This window comes from Marmota flaviventris, chromosome 4, assembly GCF_047511675.1.
Source record: "Marmota flaviventris isolate mMarFla1 chromosome 4, mMarFla1.hap1, whole genome shotgun sequence".
NCBI classification, from domain to species: Eukaryota; Metazoa; Chordata; class Mammalia; order Rodentia; family Sciuridae; genus Marmota; species Marmota flaviventris.
Genome location: NC_092501.1, coordinates 1,715,961 through 1,731,546, shown reverse-complemented (window position 1 = coordinate 1,731,546; position 15,586 = coordinate 1,715,961). Strand labels below are relative to the sequence as shown.

The 15,586-nt window shown below is 54.1% G+C and overlaps 1 protein-coding gene across 2 annotated transcripts; it reads right to left on the bottom strand.

Moving 5' to 3' along the window:
• Positions 1–1,629: 1,629 nt before the first annotated feature.
• Positions 1,630–13,359, bottom strand: Bnip3 (BCL2 interacting protein 3). Of its 2 annotated transcripts, none has more exons than XM_027930111.3 (6): positions 13,203–13,359; positions 6,862–7,009; positions 5,869–5,953; positions 4,421–4,527; positions 4,200–4,349; positions 1,630–2,430 (listed from the first exon to the last, which is right to left on the bottom strand). In XM_027930111.3, the coding sequence occupies exons 1-6, from the start codon at positions 13,246–13,248 to the stop codon at positions 2,385–2,387; spliced, it is 582 nt and encodes a 193-aa protein (XP_027785912.1). In that variant the 5' UTR covers positions 13,249–13,359; the 3' UTR covers positions 1,630–2,384. The 2 variants fall into 2 exon arrangements, with proteins under 2 accessions (XP_027785912.1, XP_027785911.1); XM_027930110.3 differs by lacking the exon at positions 13,203–13,359 and adding an exon at positions 9,592–9,740.
• Positions 13,360–15,586: the final 2,227 nt, after the last annotated feature.

The window sequence follows — 15,586 nt, the reverse complement described above, 5'->3', positions numbered from 1 at the left end:
AGTCTCCCCGATGTGCAGTCTGGCTTCCTCTCAGCATGGAGGCTGGAGGAACTGGCCCCATACGACTTCCTCCTTTCACTACTGACAAGAAGTCCAGAGGCCAGGAGGAGGGACTATAGACCCCATCTGTTATGGTTTGGATATGAGCTATCACCCAAAAGCTCCTGGCAGGGCGGGAAATTAAATGTTGTGATGGGTGGGTTCACCCATCTGAAGGGCTCCTGTACTAGGTGGTGGCTGCAGCCAGGTAGGGACTGGGTAGAGGGAGCAGGCACTGGAGGCATGCCCTTGAGGACCTGGTCCCTGCTCTTCCTTAGCTTCCCGGCTGCTGTGAGCGGACATCTTGCTTCCTCCTGTGTAGACACTGCATTTGTTTCAGTGTTTTGATATATTAGTATAGATATGGCCCTTTGCGCACATACACCTCAAAATTCAGATCTCCCTTCAGGCTATCTTCCAACAAGTGGTCTATAGGGAAAAAGGACAGCCTGTCGGTTTGTCCCATCCAGAGGCGGGCTCCCCCACCTGTGCTGCCCCTCCCTCCCTGGAGCTGCAGCCCTCTCCACTCCTTGGGGGTCACACTGGAGTCTGTAAGCTCAGGTCCCAGGATTGGTGCAAAGTCTACATCAGGAAACTTGCATTTGGCCAAAGGCTTTTTCTTAAAATTATTTGGATTATGTTAAACATTTTATAAATTTGCTGTTCCCCAAATGAGTAATAGTGCAGGCAATTACCTGTATAGATGGCTAGTTGCCAAAGATCTTCAGAAAGGCCTGATTGCTCTACTGCCGTCATTCTGAGAACTGAGCATCGGAGCTGGCCTCCTGTCGCAGTGGGCTGGAAAGTTCTGGAGAAACACTGCCCCTGCATGGAGCACGGACAAGGACACGCTCCCCTCTCCCTGAACATGCGTTCGGCTGCCTGCACGGTACTCATGTGCTGGGGGCTGTGGCCGACCCAACACAGGGAGGAGGTGCAGAAGCTCTGCAAACCTGAGGCGGGTTACAAGGGACATGAGTGCCTGCAGGCGCTGGCACCCCTGGGGATGGGGTGTATATGTGAAGCGCCTACTGTAAGGCAGTCTGCTGAAGACGCCCTGGCAACTCAAGCCTCAGTCTCATCTCTTATGTCCACAGCATTTCCAGCCAGTTTCACTGAATTCGGGCCACTGGTGACAGGGTTTGTCAATTGAGTGGCTGTGCCAAGTCGGGGACACTTGAAAGCCTGTTTCATCACAACATTCAGAACAAGAAGCTCTCGATGTAAGCCAAGCATGTTGTTCTACACAAAAGGGAAGTGTCTCATCAGGGTGAGCTAGTGTGAACTCATGGACGATCTTTCTTTGAGGTTCGACTCTGAGGACTTCTGGTGCCACCCCACTAGCCACCTCCAGTTGAGCGGGCATCAGCTAGCATTTCCAAGGCAACAACTTAAAAGATTTTTTTTAAGTTAAAATTTTAATTTATTTTAACACACCTCAATGAAGTAGGGAAAAGGCAAAATACAAGGCATATACAGCATATCAAAGAGGCAGCCTTTTAGAAATCATGCTGTAGAAAAGATAAAGCAGGACATGTGGTGAACTAGTTCAATCAAGCTTTTATGATACCATATGTAAATACGACAATCTGAAGAATTTGGCAAAGATTTATTTTTGTCTATCTCCAGTTTAAGTAGATACGTCTGCTTACAGTAAAGCTGTGTAAGAGCACACAAAAGCTGAACACAAACAGTAAGATCAGACCCAGCAATCCAGAGCTGCAGAGTAAGACCAAGTAGGTGCCTTCAACAGCAGTTCAACCGTCCAGGAGATGATGGACAGTCGGGGGCTGGGGTCCGCACCCGGCAGAAGGCCCTCAGGGTGCGGGCTGCACAGTGGAGCCTGCAGCTATACCTGGGTTCCATGGCTCCGGATGGAGACAGCCCACGTCCACTATATCTAACATGCCATTGAAAACAGGGATTATAAGGCCACAGTATTTCTTTTGGACGAATCCCTTACTGTAGTAATTTTTTTCCTATTAATGTAGTTCAGTCTTTTGAAATATAAATTATATTTTAACAATTAAGGTTACAGTTAATTTTTTAATTACTACATAATAACTATTAAATTATTTATACTATTTATACCTAATATCCAAAGGAAATTTACTACCAAATCTTACAGTAACTATCAGTCTGACATGCTTAGTAATTGATCCCATAGGTATAATTACAGGCCAGCATGATTTTAGTGTCTGCTGTTTCATTTTACTAAGTTATGAGCGCAGCATTTATGGAACAAATAAACTCAAGTGGTGCGGCCACCCAAGGATCACCGTAGCGCCAGCCGTCAGCTCAGGAGGGAATCCCAGCACGCCGACAACGCCATGTCCACATCTCCCTCAAAAGGTGCTGGTGGAGGTTGTCAGACGCCTCCCAATGTAGATCCTGTCAGAAGAGTGACTGAAGTCAGTGGGGCCTCCAGCTCTCAGGTGGCTCTGCTCAGCTAGATAGGCAGCTCATGGTGGCTACAGCTTTGGAGGGACTGGCTATTTTATACCCATTTAAAATGTTTGTGATGACATCTGTAATCCTTCATCAAGGGGTTTACTCAAAACGCCCAGTTGTGTCCTCACAGTGTGCTGTGCTAAACGAGCACAACACAGGTGACCAGCTGGGGTTGCAGATCGGGGGCAGAGCACCTGACTGGCAAGCACAAGGCTCTGGGCTCGTCCCCAGCACCAGAAAAACAAAGGGTCAAAGTAGGATACCAATCAAGTAGAAGTGCTGTTGCTACCCAGAACAGCCTTTTCACTGTTTATAAAGTGATCCAACGCAGTGTTGGAAGACACCCCCAGGGCAGGTGGCACCACTATCAGTCCATCATCCCCAACCTCAAATACCAATCACTGAATCAGGAAGCCCTGCCCACAGCAGCCCAAGCCTGGTCCCAGTGGATACCTGAAAAGCAGGGGATATCGCTTAAGAGGGCACGGGGCTGGCCAGGAATGGAGGAAGAGACAGCAGACCATGAGCTTTCTGGGACCAACTATAGAGGGTGGTTTCCATGCTGCTCATGATGGGAAGCTGCTGAGAAGCTTGGGGTGGGTTTGGAACCATCAGTCTCCAAAAGACTGAGCAGGATGAAGGACAGGGACTGTAGCCAGAAACTGGCTGCAGAAAACCATCCTGAAAGGCACAGCTAATCTAGGCATTTAGAATAGGTATTACCAGGCCCTTCTTGCTAGTTCTGGGAAAAGCTCAAAAAATCAGTACCTAACCACATCATTGGTGAGACTGATGCACACTAAGTCTGAGCCCAAAGCCAAAATGAAGATGATGGATTGGAGCCTTCCTTGAGACAAAGAACCAGCACACAGGCAGCCAGAGAAAGGTGCCAGCCCAGCAAGAAGAGGTATGAGGTTCATTGTGGATTGCGGTCACTCTTTAAGGAGCCTCTGGCTCACCCAGGAAGCCATTTCCACAGCAGGTGGAACCATGGGCCAAGGAGGGGGCTGGATGTGACCCAAGGACCACAGCTCTCACAAACCACAGCAGGTAAGCGACCAGATGTGATCCGCCACAAGGGAGATTCTGGGGAAATAGGGTGACCATGCCACAGAACCTTTCATCCTGTGCCCTGTTGTCCCCCCACACAAACACAAGCCCTCCAGCTAACCTAAGCCAGAAGCCAGTGCCAGCAGCCGGCTCTCCAGGAACCCACAGCCACCAGAACACTGCCCATCTCGGGAGATGGCCACATGCCTGGCAGCTAAGGAAGGGAAGAACAGCTCTACCCTTCAGCACCGTCCAGCTGGAGGTTTTAGAACCACAGCAGCACCTGCCTGGACTCCCAATGCTTCCTGCAGTTACTTAGCACATGAAGCCAGAAATCTAGAGACCTTGTTTTTTCTGTTGCTGCTGAGAATGGAAGAGAACAATCCCATGCCACCCACACTGAAGGGGACAGGTCAGTGCAATGCCACACAGGAGTGCACTAATCCAGACCACACAAAGCAGTCCAGGAACAGAAGGTGGACGCAGTCCTATGCAAGGAGAAGGGCTAAAGGACTGCTGGAGGGCCTTCCAGAGTTGCCCGTGTTTCCCTTTCCTGACCAGTGACAATGTGGTTGTCTGTGAAGCCGCGCCCAGCTGTCACTTATGTGCAGATTTAGGAGACTCTGGACCCTCCCAAGGCCCACTGTAACATCACCTACCCCAATCCAATGGCCAGGAGATGGGACAGCAGCAGAGACGGAAGAAAGACCTTGAGGAACTCTGCAGAGAAGATGCCCCCCTTCTTCATGACACTGGTGTTTCTCATGCTGAGCGTGGCCGTGCGCTTGGGGTGTCGAAAGAGGAACTCCCTGGGCGGGGAGAAACACGGCGGTCAGTGTACCCATCACCACAGAGCCCCTGGTGCTGAACGCAGACTTACTTGGGGGGGATGTTTTCTGGCCGACTTGACCAATCCCATATCCAGTCTGAGTTTTTCTTTAAGATGCTTTCGACCTCTTTCCTTCTCTCAAGATAATCTTCCTCGGACTAAGATAAAGCAAATATTTAAAGCAGATTAATTAGCCTACCACAGTCACACCAGGAAGCACGAGATCAGTCAGCCAAACACAGCCTAAAGACACAGGTCCACTCCTCCGGCCACAATCCGGGGGCTGGTGAACAGGGTCACCCAAGGGCAGACCCCCCCCAGCTGGGAAGTGCCCCCCAGCCCATCAGGACCCCGGTGCGACTGCGAGCTTCTGTCAGCACTGAGAGCTGCAAACATGGCTTAGGACACCACGAAGGGAGGACAAAGGTGGTGACCGCAGCCATGTGACCCAGCGACCTGAAGGAAGCAAGCTCTGTGCAGCCAGGGTGTCCCAGGAGAGGCAGGAGCACTCACCATCACAGCTGAGCTGCACTAAAGACCTACTAACTTCAAGGAACTTGACAATACGGGACTACAGTGCTTCTTGACTCTGCTGCTTTGCATTTTCAAGATTCTGTGCCTGGGCATGCAATTCCTTTCTGGGGGGCGGGGTATGTAAAACAGTGGAAACCCTCTAGAATGCAGTGCCAAACCTATCAGATGTATGGATGCGAAGCTGGACAGGGACCTCAAACATCTGGAAAGAGGTCACACCTGGGGCACAGCCAGATTCTTACTCGCTACCAGGTTCCTGCTGAGCTCTGGCAGCCTTAGAACCCTGTCTGGGGCAGGGAGACGTCCCAGAGAAAGCAGGGATAGCAGGGAGCCCGAGAGGAACTGAACAGGAGGAAGAAGGACTAGTGCAACCCAAGACCCTGCGTCAGGCTAAGGCAACTCTTGAGCCAATTACAAGGGGAAACACCACTGTTCCATCCTCACTGTTACTGACTGTCCCAGAGGGTGTCCCCTGCACATACATGGTGTGCACAAGGCACAGCTCTGCGACCTTAGCAGCGCATCACCATCACTGCCTCAAAGTCCACGCAGGAGAAGGGGGGCTACAGGTCACTAAGGCACACACTCAACTATCTCTTTGCCTCCCAGGCTGATACCTTTAGAAGGCTTTGTGGCCTGTCCATGTTGGAAGTTACCAGTTCCTGAGCTACTAACACAAACCACCCTCGAGCACCAGTTAGCATCAGGTGCGGAACAGACAACAGTGCCTAGGGAGACGCCCAGAAGCCACAGCCACCTGGGGGCACCAGAACCAGCTCTCAGCCACCCTCCCAGGGGCCAGGAGGCCCCAAGTGCAGCCCCATCCATGCCTCCCCTGGCCAGCCCACCATGAAGGCCATGTGCTGTGGGTGTCCCCACAAGATTTCTTTTCCCAAAGGCATGAGACGCCCCAAGGGCCAGCCGTGCTCAGATACCCTAGGAAGCCCACACGCCCTCCAGCTTACCTGAGAGCTGTTCTTCTCACCGATGCTGTGGGCATCTGTTTCTGAAGCTCTCGTGTTTTCTTGTGGCGTCTGTGAGCGCGGTGGGCTTGGTAACAATGTAAACAGAGTAGGAAAAAAACAGCGTCACATTAACGTTCTGTGTTCAGAAGCAAACACCCCCGGCTGCAAGCAGTGCAGATGCCTGTAACCCTAGCTACTCGGGAGGCTGAGGCAGAGGATGCGAATTTGAGGCCAGCCTGGGCAACTCAGCGAGGCCCTGTTGCCTAACAACAAGGGCTGGGAAGCAGCTCTGCCGTCAAGGGAGCCCATCCTGTGCAAGGCCACGCTTCAGTCCCCAGTACCAAAAAACAACAGGCAGCAAAACCCAAGACAGGGGCCATCTGCTCAGCTAAGCACAGAATGCAGGGCAGCTGCCAGCCACAGGCAGGGCCAGATGCTCCCAGTCTTCCTAGGTGGGCACCTCTTATTCCCCGGCAGTCGGCTATAGCTGGCTCTGGTCGGTGGCTCCCAGCCATGCCACCTTGGGCTCACTGCCAAGCCAGGGGAGGGCATGAGTGCTTCTCAGAGGCAGTCAGCTAAACACAGAGCCTAGAGACACAGTTCCACTCCTCTGGCCACAGTCCGGGAACTGGTGAACAGGGTCACCCCCAAGGGCAGACCCCAGCCGGGAAGTCCCCCCAAGCCCATCAGGACTATGGTGCCGAGGTTCATGCCAAGTGACCTCAGGAGTGCCTTCACCATGCTGGCTGGCGTGAGGGGCAGAAGGGACCCTTTTGTTGAGTGTTCTGGCCTCAACACTGTGCCTCCAGAGAAACCCCAGGTCTCCTACCCCAGACAGCAGGCTCCTGCTGTGCCAGGACTCCCAAGAGCACCCCTTGTTTGGCCTCAGCCAAAAGGCCCCCGGTTCCTTGAAGGTCACAGGGGCATGTGCACCTGTGCCTGCCCATCTCTTAGGGAAGTCAACACTGGGGTACATACACGTACTGACCCTACCTGTCACAGTGAGAGCTCTTGGAACTACTCCGTCCAGATTCGTGCTGGGCGTCCAGCAGTATTTTTTCCATGTCACCATTATAAATAGATACTGAGGCTGGAACACCGCTCCCATTCCCGTTGCTGAAGTGCAGCTCCACCCAGGAGCCTAGGGACCAAAAAGAGGCATGGCTGGAACTCTCCACCCACTCTGGAATCTGGTCCTAACATAACCTGTCACCCCCCACTTCCAAGAGAACGAGTCACCCTGTGAGCCATCGTGCCTACTCTGACCCACATCCCTGGTCTGCTGCCTCATTGGCTGGTTTGCCATTTCTTTAAACCAAGCAGATGTCAGATAAACCTGTTGTGTCCTCAGAGTCCAGCTTGATCACTGTCTTGCAGTCAGCTTTTAGAAGAAAAGACTGTCAAAAGTTTAAAGAATCAAACATTTCCTTTAGAAGATTCACCCTTAGCCTACTTCCACACCCCAGAATCACACACTGACCCAAAGCCCTTAAGATCCACATTGCCGCCTTTCATTTCAGTCTGACCAGAACAAGCTACCCTTTCAAGTAGGGCTTGGACGAATCTTGACACTGACACTCCACGTTAAAACGCTGGGGATGTAGTTCAGTGGTGGAGTGTCCTGGATTCACGACCCAGTAACAGGAAAAAAAAAAAAACGGGGGGGCGGGGGACGTCAATTTTGCTAAGCCTGGGCAGCTTAGCAAAATCCCATCTCAAAGTCAACAGCAACAGGAAGGTCTGGGGCAGCGCTCAGCGGAGGAGCACTGCCTGGCACGCTGGCAGTCCTGGGTTCAGTGCCCAGGCCCAGCACCACAGGGACGCCCACTGGCATCTTCACACTTAGGTGTGTGGTTCTCTCCCAGTCGGGCTGACAGTGCACCTACATGCTACACACACTCTTGTCACCTTTTCTGGGCACACACTCACTTGTTGGTGAGACTGTGAGTTCAAAGGTGTGTAGTGTGTAGCTGCTAGGACACCCTCCTTCACAACCCACCACACATTGCTGCTGCCGACAGGCCACGGGTCCCCCCCTGGCCATCCTGCGTTACGTTTCAGGCCTCTGCTCCCCTCTGCCATGGTGCCTCCTCTGTTAGGAATCAAGCATGCGGGCTGGGCTGCAGCTCAGAGGCATAGCGCCTGCCTAGCACACGGGCGGCACTGGGTTCCATCCTGAGCACGTTAAAATAGACAAGTAAACTGGAGGCATTCTGTCCAGCTACAAAAAAAAAGAAATCAAGCACACGTACCTATGCATGGTCAGGATGACCTGATTTGTTTATTTATAGAAAAGCCTTTGTTTACAAACACCCAGTGTTAGGAGACAGGAGGGAACATGACACAGGAGACTCAAGGACAAACGGGCACTGTTCATGGCCGCTGCAGTTTTCCCCAGTACAGTGAGATCCACGCTCTGTCCTTAACCAACAGAGCAGCACCCTGGTCGTCTGGGAGGAGTGCAGCCGACTAGTGACCTACTCAGCGCCCTCCGGAGGCAGGTGTAAGCCGGGGTCCCCTGAAATGGCCTGGCCTCAGTGGGACACTGGATGGGGAGTGCGTCACATCAATCAGAAGAAAGCACATCGGAGGCACGGGAATTAAGCTTGCCTGGACCGCCTGGGCGAGCGCTCCAAGGGCCACGTGAAACCCTAGAGCCGCCACAAGGTTCCCCCTGCCCTGCCCACAGGAGGCAGGCACCCTCCTCGCAGGCCAGACTGGGAGCCCACGGGGACCTCGACTAACTCCAGGCATGCTGACACTGGGCACCAGCACTAACTCTACCAAGACTCTTTGGCAGCTGCCCCCTCGCTGGGCCTTAGGACACAGGCTGTCCAGCAGCCTCCGGGTCATTCCCTTTTCTAGGCTCACCGAGGAGGCTGCAATGCTGCCTGGGTCTCCCTGGTGTGTGACACCAGCAGGGTTTGAGGCATGGTGCGTGGAGCCTTTCCCCACCAACAACCAGCTCTCCAGCACCAAACGGCCTCCAACAGCTCAATTCTGACACTATCACCCAGTCCGTGACATGGCACAAACTAAGGTACCCAGGCTACCCACACAACTACCTGGACACTGGCTGCAAATTTAGAGGTTCCCACACCCCACCCCACTGGCTCAGTACAGTGCTGTGACTCAGAGAACTCGAGAAAGACTACTTGTGTTCTGGACACCATTTGGAAAAGGCCAGAAGGACACAGCACACAGAAGCAGGGATGAGAGAAAGAAAGCTCCCACCTTCCCAACTCCCCTCCTGTCCCCCAGGGCCCCAAGTTTCCACCCTCTGATGGCTTACTCGTTCCTTCTGGGGACCAACCCTTTGTCTGAGCTACAGAGGCCAGGGTCCCACTAAGGCAGCTCATCAGCGTCTACCTGAGTGTATCCCAGGACTCGAGCAAGACATGCCCATCACTCGGGAGATCCTAGCTGAAGGGGGTCTGTCCCAGAGGCAGGGACAAGGACCAAATACGCATTTCTTACACAGGGGCACCCCGAACCTTGAAGGAAACAGTCTGTGGTGGTGACTCAGAACACCACAGACTCAAAGGTGGTTGGTTCATAAAGAAGTTTGTTTCTCAAGTCTGAGGCCGGGAAGGCCAAGGAGGCCCTAGCCTGTGGGGTCTGCTTTTGGCAGGAGGCACGAAGGCACAGCCCCTCCCTCCACCCTCCTCCACCAGCACCAGGTCCTGCCTCACCGACAACCCCTGGGACAGGAGGAACACATACCGCCCCAGCAGTGCTGAGTCCCCGGGATCCTGAGAGAAAGGAGCACCCCATCCTGGCTCAGCAGCAGCACCATCTTTGGGTCTGAAAGCTCTACACAAGGAACGATTGGCTCAGGGACAGAAGTCACTACTGCCCCACAACGACTGGCCAGGAAACACCCTGCAGGACACTGTCCACCCGCTGAGGTCTTGCAGCTGGCCAGAAGAGCTGTTTAAGAAAGGCAGCTCTCAGGTTTCTCAACAACCTCAGAAAACCACCTTGGGTTCTGAGTGAACCATTACGACAACTGATACCTTGGGCCTTAGCAGGGTAGGCCCTCACTCCAGTTCCACTTTACATCCCTCTCCTACCCTCACTTCCACCGCCACCATCAAGGCACAGCAAGGTGACCGTAGCTCCCCTGTGGATCAAGGTGAGCTCAACAGAAAGCCCAAGCTATAAATATTTAGCCATTATAAAAAGAAACCTACAGGTCCGCGCCTTAGAGATCAAACACAATGCAGCTCCTCCGAGTTCTCAACCCACTTCCTCATCTCCCGTGAGCACAGCTGACCTCAGCTTCCGGCACTCCGGGGACTGCCCCAGCCTCCCTGCCCTGCGTCCCAAGGCAGCCTTGCAGCTCTCCGTTCCCCAGCACTGAGCGACCAGGGCCAGCAGAGCCCCAAGGAGAGAGCACACACAGGCCCCTCCCCCCGGCTGGGTGGCAGGACTCAACCCTGGCCACAGGAGGACCAGTGAGACTGCCCTTGCTTCCCTGAAGCCATAGGGCTGATTTGGAATGCTGAGGCAGACACCCTGAAAGAGCTCTCGCCCGTCACCCACCCACTGTCCCAGCATCAGGAGGCCCAGCAGGAGGACTGCAAATGCAACCTGGGCAACTTAGTGAGACCCTGCCTCAAAACATAGGAATAAAGGAGCTGGGGACATAGCTCAGTAGTAAAGGGTCCTGGGACTCAACCCCCAGTACCACAAAATAAATAAAGTTCTACCAGACCCTAGCCAGGGTTGAAACACCCACCCAACAAGCAGCTCCCAGGCAGGCCCAGGGAAGCTCCCAGGGTGGCAGACAGTGGCGCACCCCAGGAGAAGCCCAGCAGTGGGCAAACCCTGGAGGGAATCCAAGCCCCAAAGGACTCTCCCTAGAAGTGGGCCTCCGGAAACTGCTGTCTGCATTTAGAAGCCTCTTAGTTGTCGGGGGGGGGACAAGGGCTGGAAATGGCACACATGTTGAGCATGAAGTCCACTGGGCCGGTGACTGGCATCTAGGTGAGCTGACCACGCCTAACACATTCTCAGTCACCTGGGCTTCAGGTATTCCTCTGGTACTTAGCACAGCACCTGAGTTTTCCTTAACCATCCCTGTTGATGGGGAGCACTTAGCTATGCACTCATGGTCCTGGGGGGCCACACACATGCCACCCCCTCAGGCCACTGTGACTCATGTCTTTACAAAGTCCCAACTCCCTCCTGCACTTCAGCAGTAATATATCAAAAGAAAAATAAAGCCACAGTGCCCCCCCCACTGAAGAGCTTCAGCTGGACTGGACAGGGTGGGAAGGAGCACCAACCAATCAGTGCTGGCCCGTGGGCTTGGCTACCAGCCTCTGCCGGCCCAGCTCGGGGTAAACAAGCCACAGTCCAATCAGAGCAGAGGCAGGGAGGGTAAGTGTGGCCAGCGAATCCCAGCCTGGATTCACATTTCCTGGGGCAGCTGAAGGCCCCACGTGATCAGTGACCCCTCCTACCCTAGGCAAATGGTAAGCAAGTGCCGGACTGCACGTAGACTCCAGTGGGGCCCAAAGAATCCTCAACCATACTCTGGGTAACCACCTTTTTATAGAATAGCAATGCAGGAAAACAAAAATCTGTTTAACTCTTGGGCTGACAATCTTGCTGCCAATGACTCAGCAATTCAGGGGAGTTGGCAACAAAGGAGGACACAGTCAGCCCCTGGAAACCCTTCCAAGACACAAGACACTACAGCTGAACTAACACACAATGTTAGACATAAAGCAGCTGATAACAAGAAAGAGTTCATGAAACACTCCCTGGATCAGATTTCATGACCAAAAAAAACCTCTCAAATCTATTTCAAAGAAGTTGTTATCACTGTTTCAAAATTTGGTTGTAGTTTTACATATTGTAAACTCGGCTACTTGGGAGACTGAGGCAGGAGGATGGGGAGTTCGAGGCCAGCCTCAGCAATTTGAGACCCAGTCTCAAAATGAAAACTTAAAAAAAAAAGAGCTGTGGGTGTAGTTAAGTGACAGAGAGCTTACCTAGCATGGGTTCAATCCCCAGCACCTCCCCACCCAAAACAGGACATAGTCTACAATATCCTAGGCTAAGTAAATCCTGCCTAGTAAAACCTTTAGATAATAAATTAACAGCTCCCTAGACCTACCTGAATAGAAACTTCTAAAAAATCTTAATGAAATTTCAAGCTTCACCCTCAAAGGTTTAAAAAGTCCTCTCCAAATGTATTCACATGGTCATTTTGCTCAGGGAACTCTTGCATCAGACAATACAAAGGTCAATTCCCCCTTGACTCTTGGACCCTTGGGATTGGGTAGAGGCTGGGGGCTGGCTTTTCTCTGTGGCGCACAAGCCTGCTCCACCCACCCCAGACCCACAGGTGGCACATGTAAAAGGCCAATCCCGTGAAGCCAGAACCAGCACGGAAAGCCAGCCGGCGTCTGCCCGGGAGTCCCAGTCAGTGGGCTGGGAGCCGGCAGGCAGTGATCTTGCACTTATACTTTTTAACCTAGAATCGATCCGCTTGGGGGAGAGGGGGCGGGTACTGGGAACTGAACCCAGAACCCCGGTGCGCGCCATCACAGAGCTACACCCATAAACTATCTCATCATTGAGGCAGGATCTCACCAAACTGCCCAGGCTGGCTAGGCAATTGATCCTCCTGCTCAAATCAATTCAACTCTCTTGGCGTGAACCTCTAGCAGAACTGAGGCAAGAAGCAGTTTAAACCCCATTTTTAAAAAGCCACTCATACCTTTCGCTGGCAAAAAAGCAGCCAACCGATTCAGGCCAGGATCCTGTAACCCCGCCCCTCTTCTTCCTACTTTAGGAAGTCCTAAGAGTCCCTCCGGAAATAAATGTTAGAGACTTAAAACCAAAGCACTGCCGAGCGCGGTGGGGCACTCCAGTCGTCCCTGCGACTCAGGAGGCTGAGGCAGGAGGATGGCAAATTGGAGGCCCTCCGCAACTTAGGGAAGTCCTACCTCAAAAATCAAAAATAAAAAGGACGGGGATGTAGCTTAGTGATGGTTCAATCCCACTGCAAAAAAAAAAAAAAATCCCAGCACACACGGTTCCACTTCAACACCCGCGGCCTCCGCTGCGTGCCCGGCTGGTGCACCCAGGGCCCCGGGAGCAGGGCCCCAGTGACGGACTACTTCCAGCTGCGACGTCAGGTCGCGTGGATGGAGAAGCAGGCTCCTCGCTCAGCTCCCAACCGCGGGGCCACGCCGTGGCCTCGCTCGGAGTTCGCCAGCTCCCGCGCCCCCCTCCCGCTCGACCCCCCCCCAGCTCCCGCGCCCCCCTCCCGCTCCCGCGCGCGCCACCCCCCGCTCCCGCAGCCTCCCGCGCCTCACCCTGAAGGGTCTCCTCCTGCATCCCGGGGGCTCCGCTCTGCGACATGGCGCCGGAGCGTGGCTCGACAGCGGGGTTGCGCTCGGCTGCGGCTGCGCCTCGGCGGCGACCGCGGTGGAAGACGCACGCCGCCGGCCGCCCGCTCAGCACTGAGCAGGGACCGCGCCGCACCGGGGTAAACTAGGGGCGGGGCGGGGCGGGGCGGGGCGGGGCGGGGCGAATGCGAGGCGGGCCCGGCGGCGTCGCCCATTGGCCGCGGGGCGGAACCTGCGTCGCGCGGGACGCCGGGCGCGTGCGGCACGTGCACCGCGTGCGCAGGATGGGGCCTGAAGCGCGTGCGTGAAGGAGGGCGTACGTGAGAGGGGCCGACCGGTCACCTGCAGGGTGGGGCCTGCGGCGTGCGCATGCAGGAGGGCGTACGTGCGAAGGGCGGGGCCCGACCCTCTACGGAATGGGCGTGCGCGAGGTGGGACCTACAGCGCGTGCGTGCAAGAGGGCACACGTGCGAGGGGCAGGGCTCCGCCCTCTCCCTAATGGGCGTCTGCGGGGTGGGGCCTGGGGCGCGTGCGTGGAGTAAACCGTGGGTGCGAGGGGGCGGGGCCGAGGGGCCTCCAGTGAGGGAGGCGCCTGAGAGGTCGGACCGCCGGGCGCGGGGGCTGTGCTCGCGTCTCCCGCGGGCGAGGAGTCGCCCGGCTGCGGCCGGCCATCGGTCCCGGCCCACGCCCTGCCTCGTCGCCCTGCTGCCTCCCGTGCAGGTTTTTCTCCCCCGGGAACAGCTGTACGCGTGGCCGGTGCGGCGGGCGGCCCGGAGCCGCGCTTCCGTAGCGGGGCGAGGCGCGTTCCCCGTACCGTCGGCCTGGCTGGGGCCGCCGCTGGGCGCAGCTGTGGGGCAGGGCTCGCGGCCTCGGAGCTGCACCCCGCCCTGCCGCTGAGCCGCCGCTGCAGCCAGCGGGGGACGGAGCCGAGTGGGGACTGCCCCAAAGACAGCACCAGAGGAGGGCCCTAGTCCTCCACGCTCGTCTCCCGGGAGACGGGTGGGAAGTGCGAGCGAGGGCGGGGTGGAAATGTCATCCAAGCCAACGGGGTCTTTGCCTTTGTAATGAAAAAGGAAGTTTCCCTACAATCCCGACCTCAGAGCCCTCAGTGAAGACTTCCTGGAGTGAGCCTAGCGTCCTAAAGGGAGAGGAGGAGCCCCAGACCTGCTTGCACACGCTTGTGTGCGAGAGAGGAGCCTCAGACCTGCTTGCACACGCTTGTGTGCGAGAGAGGAGCCCCAGACCTGCTTGCACACCCTTGTGTGCGAGAGAGGAGCCTCAGACCTGCTTGCACACGCTTGTGTGCGAGAGAGGAGCTCTAGACCTGCTTGCACACACCTGTGTTCGAGAGAGGAGCCCCAGACCTGCTTGCACACGCCTGTGTGCGAGAGAGGAGTTCTAGACCTGCTTGCACATGCCTGTGTGCGAAAAAACCTGTCCGTGAGTCCCTCACCTCCACCACAGTTAACAATCATTGTTGCTAATGTAGCTGAGAAGCCAAAGGCAATGGTTAATATTCCTAAGAAAATAAAAAGTATGATCTTGCTCTAAAATTCCAGGGGATTTCAGTTATATGTTGGGTGTCAGTAAACCTGTGCATTACAGATTTAATTTATTCAGGAGAGGAAAGTTACAGATTCTGACATTTAGAAATATGTTGATGGAAAAAGCATATTTCTTAAGATGTTAGAATAGCATCACTAGAAAGCTAAAGGCTCTTCACTTTCAATTTGAGGAAAAAAAAAAAACGGGAAAAGGAAAAGGACATGACAGATTGAAGTAACAGACTTCACTTCATATGTTTATGTGAACCTTTTTATTTCTGCAGTGCTTGGGATTGAGCCCAGGGCCTTGCTTATGCTAGGCAAGCACTCTATCACTGAGCTGCATCTCAGCCCTTGTTGATGTGAACTACAATAGCAACACACAGAAAATATACATTTAAGTCTAGTACCCTTGGACCTTTTTAAAAAGTTGGCTGTGTATTAGATCACTTTAAAAATCCTTAGAGGGCTGGGGTTGTGGCTCAGCAGTAGAGCACTCGCGTAGTTCTTACAAGGCCGCCCTGGGTTCGATCCTCAGGTACCACATAAAAATAAATAAAACAAAGGTATTGTATACAACTAAAAAATAAAACATTTTTAAAAATTCTTAGAAATTATTCCAGTTATATTAATGTTAAACCACGACACAAAGAAAAGACCACCTACTCCAATTCAAATCAAATTAAAGCAAGCTTGTAATTCTGACCCCCTGGGGCTGTCTCTTCCTAAACCTGTGGGAATAGAATACAGCTGTGCAGCTCTCTAGGAGTGCAGCTTTATAGTATAGAAAGTTGCAAAAAGGGGGGT